The following is a 20,204-nucleotide window of genomic DNA, read 5'->3' as shown; positions in this document are numbered from 1 at the left end:
TCATCCTGGTGAGTCTCTTCTTTGACTCATGACCAACTCTATTTGCAAAAACAAGAACCTGCTCTTGGTTCTACCTCAGGCAGAAACTAGACTTTTAGTCTGGTTTAACCAGATGAAGACAACTATGCACAGGGCTCGGAATCCTATGCACAGCCCTTCCTTCTCATAGTTTATAATACACAAGCCAAAGTCCTTCCTACGTTGACAAGGCCCTGAAGAACCTAGCCCATCTCCTCTTTGAGCTCCTCTACTATGTTCCCACCTTTATCCTCTCTGCTCCAGCCACCCCAGCTGACTCACTGTCCCTCAAACATATTGGCACACCCCCACCTGAGGGCCTTTGCACGTGCCACTTCCTTTGCTTGACTGTTCTTTACTCAAATATCCTCACGACTTCCTCCCTCACTTCCTTTAGGTTTTTATTCCAAGAGTATTTATTCCAGGGATCAACAAACTATGGACCAAATCAGCCCTCACTCATTTTTGTCAGGAAAGTTCTACTGGAACACAGCATGCTCATGTGGTTATGAATTGTCTGTGGCTGCTTTTGCGCCACACAGCCAACGAGAAATGATGTAGAATAAGACGAAGTGTGTAAATAATTCAGGAGTTTAAATATGGTGGATTCATCTCTCACATTTACTTCCTCTTCCTTCCAAAACCCACTGAAAAGACAGTTAGAAAAATAAAAAGTTATAAATCCTCAAGTAGTCCTGCTCTGCCTATTTCTGTGTTTTGTTTGTTTGTTGTGTGAAAATAAAACCAAAACACTTCCATCTGGTTGTGCTTCTGTACTCAGATTTTCTGCTGTGTGGAGCCATCAGTCCCACCTGGGCCCACAGAGCTCCCTAACGGGTCCCAAACCTTCCTCCCAAATCCGAACAAATCAGCAGCATGCATTTGAAGAAAGCCTTAGACACAAGAGAGTGACCAAAAAACCAACCAAACAAACAAAGAAAAGGAGGAAATAGAGACAATGCAGGAAACAGAAGAAAAATTCACAGATTATAATTTATCCTCAAAGAAGTAAGAGAAGATATATATCCACAAAACAAAATAAAAAAACCCTGCATGGTCCTAAAAAGGAACAACTGACAACAATAAGAAAACAAACAACTGAATTTTAAAAATGGGCAAAAGATCTTAACAGACCTCACCAGAGAAGATATACTCATGGCAAATAAACATATGAAAGATGCTCCACATCATATGTCATTAGGGAATTGTAAATTAAAACAACAAAATTATATACCTATTAGAATGGTGAAAACCCAGAACACTGACACCACCAAATGCTGGTGAGGATGTGGAGCGACAGGAACTCTCACTCACTGCTGGTGGGAGTGCAGAATGGTGCAGCCACTTGGGAAGACAGCTGGGTAGTTTCTTACAAAACTAAACATACCCTTACCACGTGACCCAGCAATTGTGCACCTTGGTATTTACCCAGATATAGCAGCTTTATTCATAATTGCCAAAACTTAGAAGCAACCAAGATGCCCTTCATTAGGTGAATGGATAAATAAACTGTGGTATAAGTAGATAGTGGAATATTATTCAGCAGTAAAAAGAAATGAGCTATCAAGCCATGAAAAGACATGGAGGAAACTTCAAAGCATATTACTAAGTGAAAGAAGCCAGTCTGGAAAGGCTACATACTGTATGATTGCAACTATATGACATTCTGGAAAAGGTAAAACGAGGGAGAGAGTAGAAAGATCACTGGTTGCCAGGGGTTAGGCATGGAGAGTAGGATGAATCAGTGAAGCACAGAGGATTCTTAGGGCAATAAAACTATTCTATATGATACTTTAATGGTGGATACATGTCAGTATACATCTGTCCAAACCCATAGAATGTACAAGACCAAGAGTGAACTCTAAACTATGGACTTTGGGTGATTATGATGTGTCAATGTAGGTTCATCAAAGGTCCCACTGTGGTAGAGGATGTTGATAATGGGAGAGGCTGTTTGTATGTGGGGTAAGGAGTATATAGAAAATCTCTGTATCTTCCCCTCAATTTTGCTGTGAACCTAAAAGTGTTCTAAAAAAGAAAGTCTACTTTTCTTTAAAAAGGAGCAATTGTTGAACTGCACACTTGTAATGGGTGGATTTTACAACATGTAAATCCCAATAAAGCCTTAAAACAAGAAGGAGCTGGAAAACAAAAACAATATGATAGTGAATATTTTAGTCAATACGAGTGTGAGACATTAAGAGTGTACTCCAGAAATTAGAATTAAAAACGCAGAGATGGAAAATGTCAGAGAAAAGATAAGAACAAATAAAGAATCGATTGAGGAGGTCCAACATCCAACTAATAAAAATTATCTGAAAGAGAACAGAGAAAATTCAGGGGAAGAAAACAGCCAAAGAAGAGGCAATAAAGGAGAATTTCCTCAGAACGAGGGACGCCAGCCTCCAGCGTGGAGGGGCCACACAGCGAAAAGGAAAAAGACCCACCCGAGGCCTCCTCCAACACCAGGGCTGGGAGCTGCCGCTTTTCAAGAAAGGCTTCACAGTACCCTTTCTTTCCAACGATGCACACGCCTTCACTTGATTATTTAAAAACCAAAACCCTTTCATCTGTATGTTTTCTCCCCAGTATGCGGCACCCATACATCTCACACATCAAAATAAAATCAAGCACCTAAGTTACACAAGTCCCAGAAGGTAGACGGGACAGAAGGCCATATCTCAACAGACCCTAACCTCAGAGGCCTTCGGGGTCAAGTTCCAGCATCTTAGCTGGCACTCAGTACCCTCCCCATGTCCAGTCGTCTCTTCTCTAGGCCACACCCTGAGCTCCGTCAGCTGAACTTGCCCCAAACTACGAAAAACAGTAGGGAGAGACACCAAATCCCTCCTAATTTCCCCCTTTAAAACGAAGGAAAATATGGAGAGTGAGGGACTGTGTTCCCCACCATGAAAGCTCCAGGCTGGCCTTGGGCCCTGCGTCGCCGTTACCGCCCCTCACTGTGGCCTTCTCTGCCAGTCCGCCCACTGGCCCTGCGTCCCTCTTCCTGGTACTTGTCATCACGTTCCTTCACTTGTTTCCCTCTCCAGCTCCAGGAGGCCGCAGCTTGTGTCTATCTGTTCACTGCTGCCTGCACAGGAGTTAGAGAGCGCTAACTATGGGCTGGATTGTGCCCCCTGAAAGTCATTTGTTGAAGCCCTGACCCTCAGTACCTCAGAACGTGACTATATTTGGAGACAGAGCCTTTTAAGTTCAAACGAGGCCACTAGAGTGGGCCCTAGACCAATCTGACCTGGTATTCTGCAGTGCCCACTGGGCCCCAAGGGACGCCACATCCCCGTCCTGTCAAAGACCGTGCACGCCCCTGCCCCCACACGCAGCCCCGCAGCCCCAGTGTTCAGGCTCGTCTTCCCAACAGCCCTCCCCGCCCTGCTGCTGCAGTAGTGGCCTCTGGGGATGGCCCGGCTTTCCTCGGCTCAGCCAGAGGCTCCTTCTGGCAAACAGCCCTGTCTCTCTTGGAGCCCCCTCACTTGACCTGGTTTGGGGGACACACCCTCTCCCCTCCTCCAGTGCTCTCTGCTCCTTGGAGTTCCCTTCAAAAGCTCCCCTCCTCAGCCTTCGTGGGGGGGCGGTAATCAGAGGAGCAGTCTGGCAAGTCCTACAAGGGCTGCCCAGCACCCGTGGAGACAACACGGGGCCTGTCCTCAGCGGTTGTCCAGGACAGCAGAAAGGGTTCCGTCCCACAGGCTGCCGCGCTTTCAGAACAAAACCAAAGTAAGACCTTGCGTCAGTCAGGGTCCTGGCAGGAAACGAAAGGCAGACTCAGCTGTTTTGTTTTGTTTTTAAGAGAATTTAATGAAGAGACTATTTACTTGAGTGTAGGCATTAGGGAAACCAACACAGGGTGTGGAGAGGACTAGCAACAGTGGGAGCCGTTACCATTCCAGGCTGCAGGGGGAAGGGGAAGAAATGGGGTTACCAGAGCCATGAAGGGGGTTACAGCAGGAGCTATAATCGAGGGTGGGCAGGCGGGGCACAGCCACTGCCAAAACGACAGTCCTCGGCAGGATGGGAGCCATGGAGAAACACCCAAGCTCTCTTCTCCATCTCCTGCCAGTGCCTCCCACTGGCCAAATCCAGCCAGAAGCCAGGCACCACGGGAACCCAGTGAGGCTCTCCATCCACATGGGGCAGCCCCCTTGGCACAAAGCAGGATGGAGAAAGGTGGAGAGGAGAGGCAACTGCCCAGGGGGTAGGCAAGTGACTCAAGAAGACCAATGGGATGGGTGCTCCCCACCTCCTGGAATCTGGCTCTTGAGCACACAAAGCCACAGGCCTGTCCAGTGAGCAGCTTCACCCCGACAGACTGTCCCCACTACAAGACCATCATGAGGGCCTGATTCCCAGAGCCCTGGAGCAGCCTCGGCTCCCACCCACTCCCGGTGGAGCTGTTCTCCAGCCTCCCAGCAACCCCTGGGGCCTTGAAGTCCTCCTGACAAAGTCGGTCAGAGTCGGCATCTGCTGCTGGCAATGGAAAAGCCCTGATGCAAACATCTTCACGCGTACGAGTCGAGGGTCTTTTTCAAACAGATAATGGGCAGAGCCGTCGAGTTGCCAGGAGAGCCAAGAACCAAGCTCAGGGCTTTGCAGCCCAAGCCAGAGCCAATATCACTCAGCACTGCACTCACAAAGCCACCACCAGCCAGCCAGAGACCCTAGAACCCAGACCCCATTGGGGTTACCACTACTCCAAGAAAAGAGTCTTTGTGTGCCTGCTTCTCAAATCAAGATCTCCCAAAATGACTTCCAGGGCGGTGCATTTGCTTGGCTAAACCAAGGTCATGTACCTTCAACTCAACTGCAAGGAAGCTAGGAAAGCAAGCACCCCGCGTTCCAGGTAGGAGGGAACCCCCCCAAACATGGGAGAGGATTCTCATGCTGGGCAGCCAAACACATAATGGCCGCTAATACATGTACCTTTTTCAATATGTCGGAGTATTTCCTTCAGACAGTATCTTCAAATGGCATTACTGACTCTTGGTATGTATTGCCAAATGTCTTTCCCAGAGTTAAACTAATTCCAACCACATCCAGTGAACAGAGTGCCTGCTTTGCCACATCCACATACGTTATCATTAAGTTCTTTTAAAAACTACTTTAATAGGCAAAATATGATTGGTACCTCATTGCTTAATTCTTTCTCATTTCTTTTTTTTTTTGGTTCTATGTTTGTTTATTAGTTGTATTCTGCAAAAGTCTTTGATACTTGACTTAGGACATGTTTTATTGTTTGTTTTGACGACTGATTTTTCATTATTTTCCTTTTTGTAGCTGGTGCTAAAATTAGCTGGCATTTGCTGAAAGGAGAGATGTAATAGGATCAGATCCAGCTGTGTGTAACAGGAAACAAACAACAGACTTAACCAGATACTAGAAGTTTCTTTCTCTTCCATACAAAAGAGGCCTAGAGAAGGGCAGTCCAGAGCTGGCCTTGGACCCACTCCACGAAGTGGTGAGGGACCCAGCTCCTTCCTGATCACCCCTCCACCATCCCCGACGGGGCCTCATTCTCACTGTCCAAGGTGGCAGCTGGAGCTCCAGCCATCACGCCCAGCAACAGGACGGAGGGCAGGAAGAAGAGGGAATCACTGTCTACTGCTACAACACTTCTGTTTGCATCTTGTTGCCCAAATTCAGACATGTAGCCTCACCAAGGGAGGCTGGACAATCAGTCCAGCTAAAAATCAGGATCTTACTACTCAGGACTAAGGGAAGAATGGATATCGAGAGGCAGGCAACTATCTCCTCCACAGACAAGGATAAAAATCGTGTTGAAGGAAGCCATCCTGGTTGCCTAGCAGTTACGTGCGCGCACTCCGCTGCGGGGGCCCGGGGTTCGCAGGTTCGGATCCCAGGCACGCACTGATGCACTGCTTGTCAGGCCATGCTGTGGCAGCGTCCCATATGACGTGGAGGAGGATGGGCACGGATGGTAGCCCAGGGCCAATATTCCTCAGAAAAGAGAGGAGGATTGGCATCGGATATTAGCTCAGGGCTAATCTTCCTCACACACACACAAAAAATCGTGTTGAAGACAATCCGTTCATGTAAGAACAACCATTAAATTTATGATAATGATAGCTAATATTTACTAAATAGTTACTAATTGTGGGCACTGTTCTAGCACTTGAGATGTATTACTTAATCCTTGCCACTCCCCTTTGAAGAGAATGCTATTACTATCCTCATTTAACAGAGGAAGAAACCAAGGCACAGAGAGGCTAGGTGACTCGTTCAAGGTCACCCAGCTAACAGGTGGCACAACCTGGATTTGAATGCAGGCAGCCTGGCTCCAGAAGCCCCAGGACATGACACAACTGTGGAGAGGCAACTCCTACCGGCAATTACAGAACCAAGCCAAGGAGGCCGACTGGGCTTGTCACAGTCTTATTGACTCAGGAGCGAGAAGAGGGGACCAGAGCCAGAGCTGCTTTCTTACTTTGAGCCTCTGCATATTGCATTTGTTCATCCACTCAGCAAAGGTTCTTCCATAACACACATTACATTTGCATTCTAAAGCCTGTATTTGCCACTCCTTGGGGGCAGATACTGTATCCCCAGCAGTCAGCACAAAATAGGTGCTCAAAAGACACTTGATCTGTGAATGAATGCACGTGCCAGGCCTGCCCTGTGCCCGGCTCTGTGAGGGTGTTGAGTGTGCAGGAGCAAGACACAGACCCTGCCCACCGCACTCATGGCCAAGTGGAGGAGACTGACAGGCTCGACAGGGAAACAGAGCAGGCAACGGCAGGGGAATCTCCATGGTGAGAAGTCTGGCCTGGCTAGATTGTCCTTGACGACTCACAGCCAATAAGGGACAAGGTCCATCAGGTAGGGTGGCGCCAGACTTAAAATTCCCCTCAAGTCCAAAGTGAGAGATTTAGCCTCAGCCCTGAGGTGATAGGGAGCCACCGGCGGAGGCTGTAAGCAGGCGGTACCAGAGCAGCCATCTAGAAAGAGTGTTCTGGCAGCCTGTGCAGAGGATGGAAGGAGGAGGAGACCAGAAGCAGGGAGATCTGTGAGGAGGCTGGGGCAGTGAGCATCCTGGAGAGAGGCTCCAAGGAGGCCCGGGACCTGAGTGGAGAAAGGAGAGGACAGGCCTAAGGGATGGTTGGAAGGCGAACAAGCTCAATGGAGGCAAGAAGGAAAGAGGTGGGTTTTCAGGGCTGACGAAATAGACACGGGTTGAGAGGGGCCTAGGGGAAAGTCTGAGGTGAGGGGTTTGGAAGAAGGAAGGAGGGTAGGGTGAGGTGAAGAAAAACAAGAGAGGTCCCATGCTTGGGTGTGTGAGCCAGACAGATTGCCCAGGGAACTCTGTGGGAGGGGAAGGGAGGGGGCCTGAGGGGCCGGAGCGAGGGGGCTGGAGAGGGGCCCTGGCTTGAGCTGGGGCAGACAGCAGTTGGACGTCTGCAGGCTGTGCTCATGGCTCAGAAATGTCCCAGCCCTGCCAGGAGACGGCCTGGCCCCTGCTGCCCCTGGCCCCCACCCCCACCCCAGCCCAGATCCCACATCAAGAGCTCCGAAGCTGCCCCCCCAGCCTTATGCTCCCCCAGAATGGGCCTCCCCTCCCCAGAACCCAGGCATACCCACACCCTCCCCACCACTGCTCAGCCTTCCCCCAAAGCCTGATGAAACATGGGCTAGGGAAGGAGAGGGAGAAAATAAACAGACATCTGCAGGGGGGCCATCAGGAAGCAGGGGACAGGCTGGGGGTGCCAGGGGGCCCACAGGTCCCAGGGGCGGGTGGCAGGGGGATCCAGGGAGCAGTCTGAGCCAGCAGGGGGTTAACGTCTGCAGCGCTTTGCTCCTGACAGGCCTAATGAGACACAGGTGGTCCTCTGGCCCAGCCCCACCTCCCCCGGCCCCCCTGACAGTGTGAGCGGATGCTGGTCCAGTGCCGGGGGAGGGGGAGAGGGAGGGTTCTGCAGCTACAGGGGCGGGGCTGGGGCGGCTGGCCTGCGCCCAGCACATAACTCTGGGCGGTTGCAGTCTGGGGCAGCAGACAGCCGGCCGCTCTGAGCTGAACTGGCAGCATGAAGGTACGGGCCTGGGGCGGAGGACTCAGGACTGAGGACTGAGCCCACTGTGGAGGGGCCCCGGCCAGAGAGGGGGCTGCGAAGGCACAGGGAGTTCTCATGATTCAGTCGAAACTCTGAAGCTCTGAGGGCATTGGGCATGTCCCAGAAAGGGGGTTTCTCGGGAGGGGAAAGAGGGGCCAGAGGGCAGGTAGGGGGATTCTGCCAGGGGGTGGTTTGTGTGATGTGGCAAGTGCAGAAAAAGCAGGGGGGCTCTGGGGCCAGGGAGGGGCTGCGGTGGGGTGACCCTGCTTTCCTGTCGCCAGGCCCTCCTGGCCCTGCCGCTCCTGCTGCTCCTCTCCACACCGCCCTGCGCCCCCCAGATCTCGGGGATCCGCGGAGACGGTAAGCAGCCCACATTCACAAATGCAGCCCGGTCCCCAGGCTGGGCAAGAGAGGCCAGGTTTCCGGGAGTCGGGCCTCAGGGCTGAACCCCAGCCATCTCCCCCTCTGTGAAACGGGGCAGGTGGACGAGACAATCTTCGAGCACACCCCTCTCAAAGAAATCGTGCCATTTCTCCTGACAGAGGACCTTGCCCCCAGGGACGGAGGCAAACTGGGGGTGACAAGGTGCCCATTATGCCTTAGTCCCCTTCTCCTCACCCTCCCCGCCCCCCAGCTCTGGAGAAGTCTTGCCTTCAGCAGCCCCTGGACTGCGACGACATCTACTCCCAGGGCTACCAAGAGGATGGCGTGTACCTCATCTACCCTTCGGGCCCCAGCGTGCCTGTGCCCGTCTTCTGTGACATGACCACTGCGGGCGGGAAGTGGACGGTGAGTGGGAGGAGAGGAACGGAGGCCTGGTTCTAGTCCCAGCTGTGTGACCAAGCTTCACCTCTATGAGCCTCAGTTTCTTCATCTCTAAAATGGGGATAACAATACCCATGGCATAGTTGTGAGCTGCTGCCAACACAGGATTCCAGGAGCTTAAGGTAGGTTAGTGCATGTAATCCTCACAATAATCCTGGGAGGAAGATACATTTTATAGACAAAGAACTGAAGCCCAGAGAGGTGAAGTAACTTGCCCAAGGTCACACAGCCAGTACAACTCACACTCAGGCGCCTGAACTCTAGAGCACCTCCCTCTTAACCTCTTCCTGGCACTCAGCAGCTGCTCACTGAGGGGCCTGATGCCAGCGTGCGCCTTGTTTTAGGCCCCCAGCTCAGTCCTTTAACAAACCACCTCAGCATCACAGGGTCTGTGCCTGGGTGAGGGCCCTGCCCACTGGACCCCTGATCGTCTAGGCCCATCCTCTCTACTCCAGGTTTTCCAGAAGAGATTCAATGGCTCGGTGAGTTTCTTCAGGGGCTGGAATGACTACAAGCTGGGCTTCGGCAGAGCCGACGGGGAGTACTGGCTGGGTAAGGTGGGGCCCAGGCAGGCTGGGGGGGCTGCCCCAGAGCCAGGGCCCTGCTGACCAGCTGCCCCTCCTCCCCAGGGCTGCAGAACATGCACCTCCTGACGCTGAAGCAGAAGTACGAGCTACGAGTGGACCTGGAAGACTTTGAGAACAACACGGCCTCTGCCAAGTATGCCGAATTCTCCATCTCGCCCAATGCGGTCAGTGCTGAGGAGGACGGCTACACCCTCTACGTAGCAGGCTTCGAAGACGGCGGGGCAGGTATCCCCCTCCTGCCAGCCTAAGGAGGGACTGTGGAGGGAGAAGGCAGGGCTGGCACTGCCCAGTTGGCCCCTAACCGCCTTCAGGCCCCTCCTTTCCCCTCCTGGCCTGGAAGGGCCACGCTGGCCCCCAACCCACTTGGGCCTCGGCCCTGAGGAGAAGCCGAGTCTGCTCCACTGCAGGCAGCCCCGTGGGGAGATGCTGCTCTTCGTTGCAGAAGCACAGCTACCCAACATCTGGCTCAGGGAGGGTGCCCCATCCCGCCAGGCTGGCACGTGATATCTCTCACAGCGTCACTCATTACTGCCGTCACCCTCCTCCCTGCCAGCTTCGGGCTCAGCTCCCAGCCTCAGCAGCCTCATCCCTCTTCTCCTCCACCAGGCGACTCCCTGTCCTATCACAGTGGCCAGAAGTTCTCTACCTTCGACCGGGACCAGGACCTCTTCGTGCAGAACTGTGCGGCCCTCTCCTCGGGAGCCTTCTGGTTCCGCAGCTGTCACTTCGCCAACCTCAATGGCTTCTACCTGGGTGGCTCCCACCTCTCCTATGCCAATGGCATCAACTGGGCCCAGTGGAAGGGCTTCTACTACTCCCTTAAGCGCACCGAGATGAAAATCCGGCGGGCCTGAGGGGCTGGCCCCACTCAGGCTCCAACCCTTGCCTGGCTGCCCCAGGTCTCCACCAGTGCTCCCTCTGCCGCCCCTGCCCCACCCCAGGGCCCAATACGCTGGTTCTGCTGCTCTCTTAGCACCTGCTTCTCACAGGGGGCCTGTGGCTCTAGGCCTAACTGATCTCGTCGCAGCCAGGGCCTCCATCTCTAAGCCAGCCCTCTGCTCCCCTCCACCTGAGGCTCAGATGCCAGCAGCTTCCCAGGCCTCATGACAGGCACAGCCATCCTGGCCTGGACCTGGCTGGGCTCCGTGAGACTATCTCAAAGGCTGAGAGCCAACAGCTGCTCTCCCAGGCTATAGGCTTTTGTATTCCACCTTAGACAGCTTCCTTACTGTGGACTCCTCCATCTGGGGCCACCCTAGCATGCTAGACTGAGCTGGTACAGTCTGACCGACAGCCACAGTGTGCACCAGGCCACCTGCGTGTAGCCACCACTGCCACACCCCAGGACTCTCCCTGGCTGTTCTCAGAGTTCTCTCACTCCCATCCTTCACCTCCCTCTCACCAACTTATTCCCCAATGGTGAGCACCATGGACCCCCAGTGAGATAGTCCATCTCACTGTCATACTCAGCTTCCCCTGCCTGCCTGTCCCAGGCCCCCAAAGCTCAATACCAACCTCTATTTCCCCACAGCTACCGCACCACCCTAAAACAGCCGTAACCAAGACAGGCATAGATATGAGGTCCCCCTACCCGCCCTGGGGTTGAGTTTGCCCATGTGAGGGGGCAGAGGACCACCTCTGTGGGGCTGGAAACGGGTGGCGACTGGAGGTCTCAATAAACCTCAGGACCTTAACGAACTGGCTTTGGCTGTTGTGCATGCAAATGCATTTGCTTGGCTCCCAGAAGTGGGGGCCTGGCTCCTCCTTGCTCCCTTACTGACGGCGCCCTGCCCTCAACTCCAAAGAAACACCTGGAGTTAGGCGCTCAAGGGAACCTTATATTTCGTAAGCCTCATTTCGATGGCAAAAACATCGTGTAATAGTAGTAGCAGTAATAATAATAATAATAATAATAATATAATAATAATAATAATAAAAATACAATACTGAAAAAGATCGCTCGGGGAGTAGGGGTTTCCTGATGGCTCGGTGGTGGCTCAGGTGGCTGCTTAAGGCTGCAGGGTGGGTCTGAGATGAACCTGCAGAATAATCCAAGCCGAGCTTCCCCTGCCAGGCCCAAGGCTCCAGCCCTCGAGAATGTTCCTGTGGGCCTTGGAGCTGGGTCTGCCCCTGGCAGCAAGGCACAGGCTATGGGCCTCAGGGCTCCTGGAGTTCAGGCAGGTCAGCCAGCAGCATCGGGGAGTCCATCTGGATTTCACGCTGCAGGGACTCAATGTCGGCAGGGTTCATGCCGTGGCCCTCGAGCCAGTCAGCAAGCAGGGAGGCTGAGAGCGAGGCCGAGTCCGCCTGGCTGTAGGGGAAAGGGAAGCGGGGAGAGTGGAGGGGAGAAGAACTATCAGCCTAGGGGCTCCTTGCCCATCCCACAGGCAGGCTCCCCCTGCACCAGGAACCCCTACCCACAGCCTCATTCTAGAAGCTTGGTCCAGCCATCTTACCCATCTTGTGGCCCGTCAGCCATGCCCATGTCGAAAGACTGGTTTAGGAATTCCTCCAGATCAAAGCCAACACCATAGCCAGCCCCACTGCCCTTTGGAGTGCCCGAAAACACGGGGGGCAAGGGGTCCTCCACCTGCAGGGGACGATGGCAGGTTACAACGCAGGCACCATCAAGAGCAGGCCAAGGTCTGCAGGGCACCCCTGTCCTGATGCTGCCCGTGACTGTGTCTGGACACCCATGGGTGACAGCACCAGCCTCGACAATCACTGAGTGCTGACCAGGGCCCATCTCCAGGCCAGGCACTTCCCAGGAAGCTTCTATTTGTCTCCCGACAACCTGCTCATCAACATTATGCCTCTCTATGAGCAAGGGGACGAGTTCACAGAGATAAAGCCCCATCTCTCGCTCTGTTTTCATGGAACAAGGACACACCAAAACTCTCCCGTCCCCTTGTCCCCAACAAACAGCAAGGACTTCCCAAACCCATTTTCCCTGGGCCCGCATCCAGGTGTGCCCATGGCCTGGGCCTCTCCTCACCTGCGACTTGGACAGCTGCTGGGTGACCAGGTTGACATCGGGTGACTCTGAGGTGGAGGGCTGAGGGGCTCCCCCAGGGTCTGGAGGGGGTGGGCCAGATGGGAAATAAGGCAGAACACCCAGAGTGCCGGGGCCAGGCAGCCCAGTGGGTGGCACAAGCGACTGTGGGGCCAGGAGGCTAGAGGAAGTGGTGGTCTGAAGAGCAGGGCCAGGGATGGGCCCGGGAGGGCCAGCAGGGTGGGGAACAGGGCCAGAGGGTGGGCAGGCAGGCTGTGGTGTAGAAGTAGGGGTGGAGCCTGCAGGTGGTGGTGGGGGGCCAGCAGGAGGACTGGTGGGCTGGGCTGGGGGGGCTGTTGTTACCAGGGCTTGGGCTGGTGCTGGGGTGGGGGCTGGGGGCCGGGCCATGCGAGTCCAGCGCTCCAGCAGGCTGCGGTCATTGTCACTGAGCACCAGCCCAGCCAGGGGGTCAGTGGAGGGGCCCCCAGAGGCCCCGGCTCCGCGCTCCTTGCGCTCCCGCTCCTGCCGCCGCTTCTCCCGCTCCTTGGCACGCTCCTGCCGCCGCCGTCGCTTCTCCTCCCGCTCCCGCTGGCGCTCCTGGGCCGTCACTGGCTTCCGAGGCTCAGGAGCTTCCAGGGGGGCACTAGGGCCATCTGCAGGGAAGATGGGCAGGGGGAAGGTAAGAGCCTGTGGCCCTGTCCAAGTCGGGAGTCCCTCCTCCGCCACGCCACCCCCCGGCAAGCCACGGCCTCCACAAGCACCTCTGAGCCGGCTCCGCAAGGACTTCAGCAGGGCAGCTTTGAGGGCCGCCTTGGTGTTGTCTGAGATGGCACCTTCCCTCTTTGGAGGGGCTGGTTCACTGGCTGGCGGGGGTGGCTGCAGGGTCAGATCAATGGTGTCAGGTGCAAGACCAGAGCATGGTGGTGGGGCTGGTGGAGGTGACTCCATGGCACAGTCTCCACTGGGAGCCCACGGACTGGGCATCTCAACGTCGGGGCAGCCAGGTTCACTGGCCACAGGTGGCAGGGAAGGCTGGAAGCGGATCTGCTGGCGGATGCCCTCACGCCTCGCATGGAAGTCCTCAATCTCAGCCACGATGGCCTCCTTAATGCGCTCCCGGGTGAGGGCTTCACGGTCAAAGGCAAAGTCAAAGGGTGGGGCACAGTCAGGCTCATCATCAGGGTCATGATACTTGGCCAGGAAGGGGTGGCGAAGGGCGGCAGCTGCGGAGATGCGGGCACTGGGCTCGAAACGCAGCATGCGCCCCAGCAGTGAGAGGGCCTGGCGGTCAGCCCCTGGATACACTGTCTCCCAGGGCACAGGCTGGCGTGGCGGCAGGCTCTGGATATAGGCCCGCACCCTCTCAGCCCCCACAGCCTGAATCACAGCCGGCGAGGGGGTACCCAGCACCATCATGATCAGCTGCAGCTGGTGCACGTAGTTTTTGCCTGGGAAGAGCTGGCGTCGGGCCAGCATTTCACCAAAGATGCAGCCCACAGACCACAGGTCAATAGCCTGCGTGTACTCGTGCAGTGAAAGCATGAGCTCAGGGGCACGGTACCAGCGCGTAGCCACATACTCAGTCATGAAGTACTGGTGCTCAGCAGGCGAGGTGCACAGGCCGCGGGCCATGCCAAAGTCACCAATCTTGAGCTCGCAGTTCTCATTCACCAATAGGTTGGAGGGCTTGAGGTCGCGGTGGATGACCTGAGCTGAGTGCATGTACTTGAGGCCCCGCAGCAGCTGGTACAGGAAGTAGCGTACGTGCTCCAGCGTGAGCGGCTGCGAGGAGTGGATGATCTGGTGCAGGTCACTCTCCATCAGGTCCAAGACCACATAGCTGGAAGGGGCAGGGGAGACAGGCATGGGATGTCTCACCCACACTCCAGCCCCATCCTCACCACACCCTCCCGGCTTCAAACATGTAATGGCCTTACCCTTGGACTCTGTAAGGCCCAATGGCATGGTATGAAGATTCTAGAATCTCTACAACTTTTCCACGAGCTTAAGTGAAGTTAAATCGCTTTTCTCTCCAGACCTAGTTTCCCCATCAGAGAAAAGACGGGGTTGGATTAAACCAGGGCTGGCCAAATAGGTTTAGTTTGGGGGTCATCTCCACTGTTTGGTAGTGCCTGCTTGAAAGACTATGATGAAAACAGTGACGGCTTGTCCGTTTTCTGCAGGAAAGTGTTCTGTGATTGATTAGTGAATCTGCTATGGGAGTAGGAGGGTGCAGTTATAGTACGAATGTCCCACGTTTACTATCCTATATACTGAGATTCTATAAAATTGTCTGTACTCTTCTTGAGGAATCACAGTTGTCCCTGGCAAAGCCCTAAGAGTGCACTGGTCCTGGAACTGTGGGAATTTTCCCAGCCTGCCGCATATCAGGTTCAGCTGCCCTTCCAGAACTTCAGCAATATGGCCCAGCCTTCAGAAAAGGACCCAGTTTTGCCTCCCTCGCCCATCCTTGCTCCTTACACAGACTTGAACTCCCCATAGGGCACGGTGGGCCTCAGGATGTCCTTGATGGCAATGATGTTGTCGTGCTTGAAGTGTTTGAGAATCTTCAGCTCCCTGAGGGTCCGCTTGGCATTGGTCACCACGTCAAAAGCATTAGGGATCTTCTTAATGGCCACCTGCTGGCCTGGGGAGTAGGGAAAAGGCAGATACCATCTAGTATGTTGGGGTAGGTGCAGCGTGGCACAAGGCCCCTTTCAGTACGCAAATAACCCCTTCCAGGATGCAAATAACAACAGCTACTCTATACTGAGCATCTACTACGTGCCAAGCCTTGTGCTAAGCACTTTACATAAACCATCAGACTTTCTCTCACATCTCTTCCCCCAGGCAGCTACTAACAGCTCAGAGTTAGAGTTAAGGACACCTTGGCTCAGTAACCTGTTGGGGGCTGCACAGCTAGTCAGCAGCAGCCTAGCTGCTAATGCCTGTGCTCCTCCTACCTGCCCACTCCCTCTCCATCTCAGGCCTCACCCTTCCCACCACCAAGCCCTCGCCCGTCTCCGGCTCCAGAACGCATTTCCCTTTTGGCAACCAAGGACGAGATGTCCATCCTGGTCTAACCGGGATCGTCATCTGCTGAGGAAGTAGGCTGACGGGCTGGCACCACCACCATTCCAGAGCTCCAGAGCCTATGCCCACCAGCGCCTGGCCCCCGGACGGCACCGGACCGGCTCTGCTGACTCGGACCAGGATCTACACCCCGCTCTCCTTGCTGTCCGGGGCAGGCTTCTCCCCCTCGCGGGCCCGGGCTCCCATCGGTGGGCGGCGCCCGGCGGGAGCTCACCGGTGAGGCGGCGGCGCGCAGAGGACACCACCCCGTAGGCACCGTTGCCGATGGTCTCGATGATCTCATACTCGTCGCCCACGTCAAAGGTCACGTCGAAGGAGCGGGCTTTGAGCAGGGCCAAGTTCTTGGCCGCTACCGAGGCAGCGGTGGTGGCGGGCTCCGCCTTTACCGGCCCGGGGGGCTCCCCGGAGCCGTCCTCGCCGTCTTCCTCCTTCAGGGGCTCGGCCATGGCCTCTGTGTGGAGACGCGGGAGAGGAGGGGCCCACCCCCCCGGGCCTCCGTTTCCCCTCGGTGAGGCTGGGGAGCAGGACCAAGAGATTTCCGAGTTCCCTGAGCCAACCGGAGCCGGGGAGGGGGCGAAAGACAGCGGCTGGCCCGTATGAGACGCCCCACCGCGGTACCCGGCGCCCGAGCTCAGCTCCGGGCGGAACGCAGGGTCGGCGGGGGGAGGCGCCGCGAGGCGCGGTCCAGGAAGAGAGGGAGGGGCGGGGCGCTTGCTTCTCTCGGCCGCACTCACCGAAAGGCGCCTCCCCTTGACGCCTCCTCGGTGCTCTCGGGGGCTCCCGGGGCTCCCCGGCCTCCCGCCCCACTGAAGAGGGACTCCAAGAGCCGCTCGCTCACTTATTCAAGGCCACCGCCACCACCTCGGCGTCTCGCCCTGCACCGCCGGTGCCCCGCCCCGCCTCCCAAGACCACGCTCTCTCCAGCCTCTGGCCAATCGCTGGGCGGCCTCTGACGAGGTTCCCACCCTTTCTACTTGCTGCGTCCAATCCGAGCCTGCCGGCAGAGGAAGCCACGCCCCTCCGCGCGCGCGCGCGCGCGCGCCGCTGTCCCGCTCGCCAGCGGGAGCCGCCCAAAGGGCGCTCCGCGCTTCGCAGGGCTGCGCTCCCAGCCCTGCGCCGCCCCTTTGACGCATGCGCGCTGGCAGCCCCGGGCGCCGCGTGAACGGAAGGCAACGCCGCCGTACGTGCGCGCGCACGCGCATCCCCATCTATCGGCTCCATCTCCTCCTACAACCAGGTCGTCGTAGCTGGTTACCGGAGCTCGGAGAAGTTGAGACGCTTGGGACTGTTACCTGGCGGCCGGCTCACGAAATCCCCCTTCTTTAGGCCCCTCCTCCCTTGTCAGTCCCCATCGCCCAGGGGATTGTGTCACTTCCCCCATTTTCCTGATCGGCCAGGGAGCCCGGCTCGGAGAATGCATCATCCCAAGTAGAGGGTGATCCATCACGTCCCACCACAGAGATCCCGGTCCTCCGGGATTCTAGAGCGTCCGGTCTGAAGCCTCCACTGACTTCCGGTGGCGAGTCCTCCCTGCACAGCTTCTGGCGTGTCGTCTCCGCACGGTGTCGCTGTCACACGGCCCCCGCGGGGTGGGCTGCGGGGGAACAGAAGGGGCAGCGGGCCCAGGCCCCTCGGGTCAGCAGAGCCCGCACAGGAAGCCGGGTGCCCTCACCTGCTCCGGAGCCCCGTGGTTCATTCATTCATGTAGCAAATATTGATCCAGCGCCGTGGCTGCAGGGCTCAGTGCCCGGGAGGCAGAGGGGACATGGTGGGCAGTGGAAGTGATACCGGCTCAAGATAAGGTTGACATAAGGGAAGCCATATTGTAGAAAAGAAAAACTCTACTGTAACTTCGAATGACCTCTGACAAACTAACCCAGCTGGATATGCACCCTCCAGCAGATCTAACTGCTCTGTAGATTTTACGACCCCTGCTTGTGCATGTACCTCCCAGCTGCAATAAGATGATAACTTTGCTCTTTTGAGTTCCTTAGGAATGTGATAACCCCCGAACAGGGAATCTATGCTGATAGCCATCATCAGTGAAAACTGAAAGATCTCATGTGGCACTCCCGGTCTGTAACACCAGAAGGTCAACATTCCTAGCCCCCTCCCCTATAACCCAATGGCCTATATAACTGCTGTAAGATTTCATGCCCCCTTAAGATGGTTCTTTGGGACATGAGTCGGCCATCTTCCCTCTTGCTAGCCTTGCTAGCAAGCTGTAATAAAAAAGTCCTGTTTCTCCTACCACCTTGCCTCTTGACTACCGGCATGTCTTGCGGCGAGCAGAAGGCCCCACGCTGGGCTGTAACAATTTGGCGACCCAGATGGGACGTTAAGTCCTGCTCGTGGCTAGCCGACCTTGGATGGGCAGCTTGTCAGGTAAGTCCCTAGGGGCTGCCGAGGCTCTCTTTGTCTCAGGGATCTGCCCTACCTGCTCTCCCGTGCCGACGCCGGCTGCCTCCTAACGCTGATGTGGTAGGAAGAGAAATGGCTACATCTGGTGGGTCAACAGGCTCTCATCTGGAGTAGGGTAAGTCACCTTGGGGGTCCACCACTGAGAACTTTCCTTCTCCTCCATCTGGGGTCTCCTCTTTGAGAAGGAGGACCATCTGGTTAATAGGGTGCCCTACCGGAGTGGGAAGAGGAATAGGACTTCACCCAGATTCTAGGAACCCGTTTCATTGGTGTCTATGTCTGTGTCTGTCTATGTCTGTAAAGAGCTCCAGGATCAGACGTCTTTTGGATTTGGGTGAGTGACTTTGTTTAAATGCGCCTGTGCCTAAAATCGTCTAATATCTTGTCAGGATTGTGGGTTAGAGGCCGTACTGGTGAGATTTGGCTACTGGGTTAAAACCCAAGGCTAGGATTGTGGGAGACAATATAAAGGTTACAGCCGCTGAGGCACTCAAAAGGATCGGGTTACAGTCCCGAACTCTGGGGTAGGGTCCCAGAGATTGGATTTCTGTATCTGTTCATGTTTGTCTACCTTTGACTGTGTTATTTGTTGAAATTGGCTGCTTGGGGACTGATTTTCTCGGTGACTGCAACAAACTGCCTTTTAGACTAATCTTATGAGAGTCTTCTGACTCTGAAGAAAAGAGGCACTGTTCTCTCTGGTCCTTCAGCACGTTCCCAGGTGACTGGGGACTTTACCGAGGTGTCAGGCTGTCTGCCCATGACGTGCAATGGCCTCATAGGGATGCCTCCTGAAGAACGTGTCTTACTGGGCCTTCATTGTTCGTGGTGAGGCAATCGACAGCAGCAGCTCATCCGGGGCTTAAATCACCTGAACTTGGTGGGTGCAGGGACACATAAGGGAAAGAGCCAACCCTTGATTATTCTTGGGGGAGCTGCTCCCACTAGCTCACTATCAGACCTTGTTTGTTGCGGCCACCTTGATAAAAGCGCCCCCTAAAAGGGAGATAACTGCAAAAAGCTGGCAAGATGACCCGGGATAGTTTAAAATTACAGTGGCCACTTTGGGCTCTGTTTGAGCCTCCAAACCAAGGAACAAGGAAAAATCTTTAATCTTTAAAGAGTCAAGGACTGCACCTTTTGACCAAAAGTTTCCAAAAGGTGTAAATGTTTACAGTGAACAGCAGAATCTTGCCAAGCTTGTTTTGTGTCCTGAGGGCTTGGCTTGATAACTGTCAGGTTGCGGGAGGATCCCAAAATACAGTCGGACGAAATAGGGTGCACCTCATTTTGCGGTTAGAGATAGTCTGACAGAAATGCGGATTGCGCTCCCGTTTGTGGCTGAGTCCTACCAAACTGCCATCAGCCTCAGGGGAATTACATTGGCTATTTGAAGAAAGCCTTGGCTGGGCCTTCATTTAAGGGTCTTATTTATTTATTTTTCCCCTAAAGCCCCAGGCGATAGTTGTATGTCATAGTTGCACATTCTTCTAGTTGCTGTATCTGGGACGCGGCCTCAGCATGGCCGGAGAAGCAGTGTGTCTGTGCGCACCCGGACCCGAACCCGGGCAGCCTGCATCGGAGCGCGCGCACTTAACCGCTAAGCCACGGGGCCGGCCCTTAAGGGTCTTGATTTTAGGGATGGTTTAAATTTTCGCAATCTGATTCTAGCTGCAGCATAAATATACTTTTTGTTTTTTTTTAAGGAAGATCAGCCCTGAGCTAACATCCATGCCAATCCTCCTCTTTTTGCTGAGGAAGACTGGCCCTAAGCTAACATCTATTGCCAATCCTCCTCCTTTTTTTTTTTTCCCTTTTTCCCCCCAAAGCCCCAGTAGATAGTTGTATGTCAGTTGCACATCCTTCTAGTTGCTGTATGTGGGACACGGCCTTAGCATGGCTGGAGAAGCGAAGTGTTGGTGCTCTGCCCGGGATCCCAACCCAGGCCGCCAGTAGCGGAGCGTACGCACTTAACCGCTAAGCCACTGGGCCGGCCCCACATAAATATACTTTTGACCAGTCGTGTCTAAATTCTCAAACAATGGGAGACCCTAATTCGATCCCCACCTGAAACGCCTTAGGCTGCATTCTCCTGAATTGGGAGACTTTCAGCTACAAGTAAGCAGTAGGAGCTACTGAATATTCATTGGTTTATTGATCCTTCTCCTCCCAGAGACGGTCACTGTT

The 20,204-nt window shown here is 55.0% G+C and overlaps 2 protein-coding genes across 3 annotated transcripts; one reads left to right on the top strand and one right to left on the bottom strand.

Moving 5' to 3' along the window:
• Window positions 1–6,960: 6,960 nt before the first annotated feature.
• Window positions 6,961–11,207, top strand: MFAP4 (microfibril associated protein 4). Its single transcript, XM_058559585.1, has 6 exons — window positions 6,961–7,191; window positions 8,381–8,459; window positions 8,734–8,888; window positions 9,380–9,476; window positions 9,554–9,736; window positions 10,118–11,207. Exons 1-6 carry the CDS (start codon window positions 7,147–7,149, stop codon window positions 10,363–10,365), a joined length of 807 nt encoding a protein of 268 aa, XP_058415568.1. The 5' UTR covers window positions 6,961–7,146; the 3' UTR covers window positions 10,366–11,207.
• Window positions 11,208–11,383: 176 nt separating this feature from the next.
• On the bottom strand, window positions 11,384–16,600 carry MAPK7 (mitogen-activated protein kinase 7). Of its 2 annotated transcripts, XM_058559581.1 has the most exons (6): window positions 15,811–16,600; window positions 14,985–15,150; window positions 13,265–14,343; window positions 12,507–13,156; window positions 11,968–12,101; window positions 11,384–11,822 (listed from the first exon to the last, which is right to left on the bottom strand). In XM_058559581.1, the coding sequence occupies exons 1-6, from the start codon at window positions 16,040–16,042 to the stop codon at window positions 11,669–11,671; spliced, it is 2,415 nt and encodes an 804-aa protein (XP_058415564.1). In that variant the 5' UTR covers window positions 16,043–16,600; the 3' UTR covers window positions 11,384–11,668. The 2 variants fall into 2 exon arrangements, with proteins under 2 accessions (XP_058415564.1, XP_058415565.1); XM_058559582.1 differs by lacking the exons at window positions 14,985–15,150; window positions 15,811–16,600 and adding an exon at window positions 14,441–14,978.
• Between the last annotated feature and the right edge of the window lie 3,604 nt (window positions 16,601–20,204).

The sequence above is a fragment of the Diceros bicornis genome, chromosome 18 (genome assembly GCF_020826845.1).
Source record: "Diceros bicornis minor isolate mBicDic1 chromosome 18, mDicBic1.mat.cur, whole genome shotgun sequence".
NCBI lineage: Eukaryota > Metazoa > Chordata > Mammalia > Perissodactyla > Rhinocerotidae > Diceros > Diceros bicornis.
The sequence above is the reverse complement of the archived record's forward strand: the minus strand, read 5'-3'. Positions and strand labels throughout refer to the sequence as shown.

What these genes read in the sequence shown, in the direction of transcription:
- MFAP4 (XM_058559585.1), top strand. Translation starts at nt 7,147, where the DNA reads ATGGTTGGAAGGCGAACAAGCTCAATGGAGGCAAGAAGGAAAGAG. An exon ending in CTGCGGGCGGGAAGTGGACG is followed by an intron (nt 8,889 to 9,379) that starts GTGAGTGGGAGG and finishes TCTCTACTCCAG; the next exon opens with GTTTTCCAGAAGAGATTCAA. An exon ending in CTTCGAAGACGGCGGGGCAG is followed by an intron (nt 9,737 to 10,117) that starts GTATCCCCCTCC and finishes CTCCTCCACCAG; the next exon opens with GCGACTCCCTGTCCTATCAC.
- MAPK7 (XM_058559581.1), bottom strand. Translation starts at nt 16,042, where the DNA reads ATGGCCGAGCCCCTGAAGGAGGAAGACGGCGAGGACGGCTCCGGGGAG. An exon ending in TGCGCGCCGCCGCCTCACCG is followed by an intron (nt 15,151 to 15,810) that starts GTGAGCTCCCGC and finishes CCTACTCCCCAG; the next exon opens with GCCAGCAGGTGGCCATTAAG. An exon ending in GCTGACGGGCCACAAGATGG is followed by an intron (nt 11,823 to 11,967) that starts GTAAGATGGCTG and finishes TTTCCCCTACAG; the next exon opens with CCAGGCGGACTCGGCCTCGC.